This window comes from Leiobunum rupestre, chromosome 6 (genome assembly GCF_980474605.1).
Source record: "Leiobunum rupestre chromosome 6, qqLeiRupe1.1.hap1, whole genome shotgun sequence".
Lineage (NCBI taxonomy): Eukaryota > Metazoa > Arthropoda > Arachnida > Opiliones > Sclerosomatidae > Leiobunum > Leiobunum rupestre.
Window position 1 is genome coordinate 67,233,605 of NC_143389.1, and position 5,659 is coordinate 67,239,263.

Sequence of the window (5,659 nt, forward strand, 5' to 3'; positions counted from 1 at the left end):
TGTAATTCCTCTAATTTATGAAAATTAAACATTTTCATTTTAATAATTACCAAGGGTTAATTAAAATACATCCTACGTTTTTAAGGTGTCACCAAAAGTGACGATAAAAGTGTGCCTGTTCCTATATTTTCCAATGCTTAAGATTTTCTGAATGATGCTATCAAGATGGAGCGCATAGAAGGCTAGAATACACCCACTTTTTAGTTTGTTCTTTTGTTTTAGATTTACACTAGAGGGGGCTAGTGTTTATGTTGAGTGACAAAAAATCAATTAGCTTGCTAGCCTTTTCCATGCAGTGCTTCCTTAGTTCTCAAAGGTGACACTATTTCTAGTTTGAACTTCATTCCATCCTCCCGTCCCAACTTTTACTTCATAAGTAACATTAATGTCAAAAACTCTTACATTGACACTCTTTTTGTAATTATGTCACTTTTGCTTTCAGTCAATCTAAATGTCAAGAATTCACTAATTTAGACCCAAGTTGCATACTTGCTGCAGTTGTACCAGGCATATTACTTTCCATAAGTAACATTAAGAATTAAGTTTCCTATCGTTTTAATGCTAATTTTCTTAACAAACATTTTTTCCTAGCTGACATTCACACTCAGCAACAGAAACGAGTAGTAAATTAGTCTACTTGGCAGTAGTATATTTTCACGACATATTTTGACACTTGGGGGTGCCATACTGAACTTGAACTCTAAAAATACGTTCATTGATGATATTTGCTAATCGTCAAAAATTTAACTTATACTGTTTCTAATTAGAAACAAAACTGTTAGCCAGGCCAACAACAATTCTATATCACTTTTAAAAAGGTATTGATGATGGGGTGTCAATTAGAAAAGTTTGTAGTTCTATTGCCCTGGCAGATTGAATAGGGAAATATTTTAGAAAAAGACAAAAAGAGACTAATAATAAAGCTTTTTTATTGGATTACTCTTATCAGTTTGTAACTGGTTTACATAGAGGTCCATTGAATTAAAAAATTAAATTAGGTTAAAGACAATCATATATATATTTTTTCAGAGTTCTCTGGAACGCTAAGAGCGTATCTTCGTTTTTTAATGTTAGGGGAAGTGAATTCCAGAGCTTGATACCACTAACTCTAAGGCATTTCTCACTATATTTGTTGGTTTTCGTGGAGACGTTGAAATTGATTTTCGAGGTTCTTGTGCAATAGGTGTGGTTGGTGTTGAGTGTTTGTATGAATATGTCGGTAATGTAGACTGGGCAACTTTTATGATAAATTTTATACATAAGACTAGTAAATAATTGAAATTATTCGGTAAGTACAAAAATTTATTGTTTTCATTTACAAGTCTTACAGTTATACAAATATTTTTTCAGCAACTATTCTAGCTATTTCATCTACCTCTGCCATTGCACCAAATCCCTCATCTCCACAAGCTAATTTTTTAGAAATGCAAGGTATTTCTATGTAACCGTAACTTTTCATATTATTTATTTGCAACGCAGTTAATGGATGGTTCCACATAAATGTATTCATAGCAGGGCAAAAGAAAAATGGTTTAGATAAATCCCAAGCTCTCGCAACACAAGTCAGCAAATTGTCACAAATTCCATTAACTAATTTTGCCAAAGTGTTAGCATCAAGCGGAGCTATAAGCAATAAATCTGCCCATTTTCTAAGTTCTATATGCAAGACTGGATCACTTAGTGTACACCATTTCCATTCATCTTCATCACGGTAAAGCTCGACATCTTTTATATCCGTAACATTATTAGGATTAAAGAAGTGCAGCGCACTTTTAGTAGTAACAACTTTTATTTGTAGAAGAATTGCATATTTTTCTGATGTATAAAATAATTTTTCAATTAGCTTGCATATTTTAATTGTAGCAACACTACCAGTGCAGCCCAACAATATATTGATAGTCCTAGGCACTTCTGACATTGCTTGAAAAATAAGTTATTTCGAGGCTGTTTAAGGGAAGCAAATTCCAGGAGTCTTCAATCTTATATCTGCAAAGTTATTGTTTGGATAAGCAGTTTGATAATGACGAAAAAGCAATTTATTGTATGAAGATTTCCATGATAAAATCTTTCACCTTGTAAAGTTTGCAAATAATGTATTAAAACTTATTTTTAAGCATTTGAAATGATTTTTAATGTGTTTATAGTAAATGAGTTGATCTCAAAAATATATTTGCACGCCACATTCAAATAAAACCTTGGTTTGGATAGAGTAAACTTTGTCAGAAGAAAAAATTAAATGTGTAGTTTTAAGGTCATTCAGTGAAATCTATTCATTATCTGACTAAACACATCATAACTTGGGCTGGAGTTGGTGATATATTATAAATAATAATCAGCTAGGCTAAGTCATCTAGCAACTTTTAATGCCTTTAAATTGCGTAGGAGGGTCTTGGCATGCCACGTGAGCCAACAGCTCCTTACACTTACTGTTACTGTTAACCTTTACAATGCAAAGGGAAAACCGAAGAACCTACAGACACCCCAGTCTCAAAAGTAGGTTAGGTAGACCTAAAAAAATGGCGAAAAATGTGTTGAAATAAAAAAAATCTAGTATAGTTCGCACATCTTTTACCTGTTGAAAATAGTATACTAATTTCTTAATTGATTAATTACTCATTGCTATGACCTTTCAACCTCGTAATCATTAACCCTATGGTGGCGCCATCTAGTGGCAACATTTTCACATTAGAGATGACTAATGCTCCTTTTATCAAGTGGGGTACTTGTCAAGCAGAATTTGAGCTGACAGGGTGTTATGAATTAGCTTCCCCAAGTAAATTACCTAGAACATAGGCCTTAGTGGTCGCTAAATGAAACTTGTAAATATGTATAGTATTTTTAAACTTTAACCTTAATTAAATACAATAATAAACCAGTTTAAGTAAATCCTGTTTGATTTATCCACCTACTTTCCAACATTACCTTCTATCGCGTGTCCTACTATACATGGGCCAGAAATAAACTAGTCAAAACCCCTTTAACCAGTACTGAAAGAACTTCGCAGGAGTTGTTGTGGCTCATCTTGCTGCCAGGTGAAAGTGCTAACCACTCCACCGCATAGATGATTTTTCAAAGTTTCGAAATTAGTTCTAGATTGTTAGATAATATTTATACATTACCGACTAAATTATTATAATATAGTCAGTAGTGATTTATAACATAGTTAAATATTTCAGTATGAAACTTTTATTTTGTAGATGTAAAAAATGTAGACTTCGTGCTAGTTGCCTCATTTTGAGAAAAGTGGGGTCACATTTTGTATTGAAGGATGATGACTTTTCACTGACATATTTAAGTAGCTGGTCTAAATAAAAGATACGGTAAGGAGCTTAGCATTTACCTAAATAATGATGGGGGTCAATATTTTTGGAATTTGCAGTGCTAAAAAATCAGAAGGGAGGAACAAGAATGCAATTAATTTTCTATATTCATGAGAGAAGACATGTAACTTTAATCATTAGTTGAATCAAGAGAGCATAGAGGTAACTAAGAACTATATATAATAATATTGTTCCCAGCTGCCGTGATCTTATAATTCTCAGAATGGAAACTGCCTCAAAATCTTTCTAGAATCTCTGTAAAATGCAATGGAAGTTACAAAATTGGGAAGATAATTTATAAATTTACATTTGTTTATAATTTAAATAATAAATTATCATTTAATGACAGACTGTGTGAAAATGTAAACCCTATATGGTACCGGTCAATTCCCACAGTTTAAGAAGTATTAACTTCATGGTGCCAGTATTTAATGTTTTCATAGTTCTAACAATGTAAGTTACTTCCATGCATTCTTGGGTGAGTGAATATAATTCCTGTTGACACCCAGTGGTGTACGCGGTTGCTTGATTAAATCATAAATTATATCAACTATTAGACTAGAAATGTACCAAATAGTGTTTGTGCCAATTCAAAGAAAACAAAATTTAGGTTAAGTTTTGTTAATTCAAATGAACAAAATTTGACAATTTGAAAAGAGAAGGGTTCAAACTGTATAAAAATTAAATTTGTTGAAATAGTAAAATTAAGTTTAAAGGGCCACAGAATCATTTAAAGATTTGGCCAGAATTTAAGGTAGCTCCTCCCCTACTGTACCAAGCGATGGCAGATCCAACAAATGATAATTTGGTATTTTTCAAACAATTCTATGACCCTTAAAATCATACCTATTTCTTTGAAAAATTCAAAAAAGCCCTAGAGGCTGGTTTCAGAAGCTCATGAAAGGCCAGTAGAACCGATTTGACAATTTATGGACAATTGCAATCAAGCTTTCAATGAAAAATTAACATGTTAATTTAAAAATATTTGACACAAATTTTTGGTTTTTACTGGAAGACCCGGGTTGCCACAAATTTATGATGATAAATAAAATGAAAACTTGATGGTAACCCTCTTAAAAAAAGCAGAAGCGCATTTAATTACAAAACCCACAAATCTTGATGTCAAAAAGAATGATACCAATTATATACCAAACGCCTTTACACATCAGTTGATTATTAATTAACTTCTCATCGATGACCAAGACAATAAAAATACTAGTCACAACACCATTATTTTATGGTCGCTGTATTATAACTAAATTTACCGATTCTGTAAATTCAAATTACCTAAAATTATTTTGAAATTTCAACAGAGCAAACGCTATTTCTTATTACAGATGAGCTTAGGGTTGCCAAGTCACTTCTCAGATTATCACCCAAAACATATTTAAAAGTAGCTCAATTTTTACCCAAAAAGATTTCGGCATTATCAAATTAGCGCGATTTTTCGACCAAATTTTAACAATACCAACTAACTTTCTAATGATACTAATTAGTTTATAATATTCATCCCGCATCGAAATATTGTAAAACTTGTTTAAACAATTACCACTACTAAACTTATTATTGTATTAAAAATTCCTCAAAGTACATCGTTTGATTAAATGCGTATAACAACTCTTTTTTTGTACTAAAATCCGTGCACTTTACATCTAAAAAACCTTTAGTTCTTACCGACCCTCGCTTTAGTGGCTTTAATTGCAAGGGTGAGAACTGGAGAATACGAATTTTCTATTATTTTGAAAAGCAAACGGAAAGTAGCCCATGCATATTTCGCAAAAGTATTTTTTATCTTCAAAAGTCGCCCAAATCGGGCGACAAAATGCTCAGTGGCAACTCTGCATGAGGTTGTGTGCAGCCTTGGAAATAAGGTTTTTTTTAAACTGGTCCTTATGACCACTGACCCCTTAGAATATGAATTATTAAAGTGGTCATTATGACCAGTGACCCCTAGCTTATGAATTATTTAACTGGTCTCATATAAAATGTTCTAATGTCATTTTATAAGCCTATAAAAACCTATACTACATGGTAACATTAATTTTACACGTATTCAAAAGAGTGTATAGTTTATTTTATGAGTATCACAAGAATAATACAATATAGTACTGTAAAAGAGTTGATACAATAGAACTTTACGTTAATACTTTTATTACTATCTTTTCTCCTTCTTTCCTAATTTTTATACATGTCTTAACCCTTTTTCGATCTTTTTAAAACTGACTCCTCGAGACTCCTCGCGACATCTCGTTATTACCAAATCCATTCGTTAATCTCGCGCGTTTTCTTTCTCACACAAATTATTCAACTTAACAAATATCATCATTAATTTTGCGACT

The 5,659-nt window shown here is 32.1% G+C and overlaps 1 protein-coding gene across 5 annotated transcripts; it reads right to left on the bottom strand.

The window, feature by feature from the left end:
* Nucleotides 1-1,289: 1,289 nt before the first annotated feature.
* On the bottom strand, nt 1,290-4,696 carry Ppcdc (phosphopantothenoylcysteine decarboxylase). 5 transcript variants are annotated; one of them, XM_090177115.1, is made up of 3 exons: nt 4,311-4,574; nt 2,428-2,987; nt 1,290-1,986 (listed from the first exon to the last, which is right to left on the bottom strand). In XM_090177115.1, the coding sequence occupies exon 3, from the start codon at nt 1,916-1,918 to the stop codon at nt 1,331-1,333; it is 588 nt and encodes a 195-aa protein (XP_090033241.1). In that variant the 5' UTR covers nt 1,919-1,986; nt 2,428-2,987; nt 4,311-4,574; the 3' UTR covers nt 1,290-1,330. The 5 variants fall into 5 exon arrangements, with proteins under 5 accessions (XP_090033241.1, XP_090033240.1, XP_090033238.1 ...); XM_090177114.1 differs by lacking the exons at nt 2,428-2,987; nt 4,311-4,574 and adding an exon at nt 4,608-4,696; XM_090177112.1 differs by lacking the exon at nt 2,428-2,987.
* Between the last annotated feature and the right edge of the window lie 963 nt (nt 4,697-5,659).

Coding starts and splice junctions, on each gene's coding strand:
- Ppcdc (XM_090177114.1), bottom strand. CDS start 1,918: ATGTCAGAAGTGCCTAGGACTATCAATATATTGTTGGGCTGCACTGGT.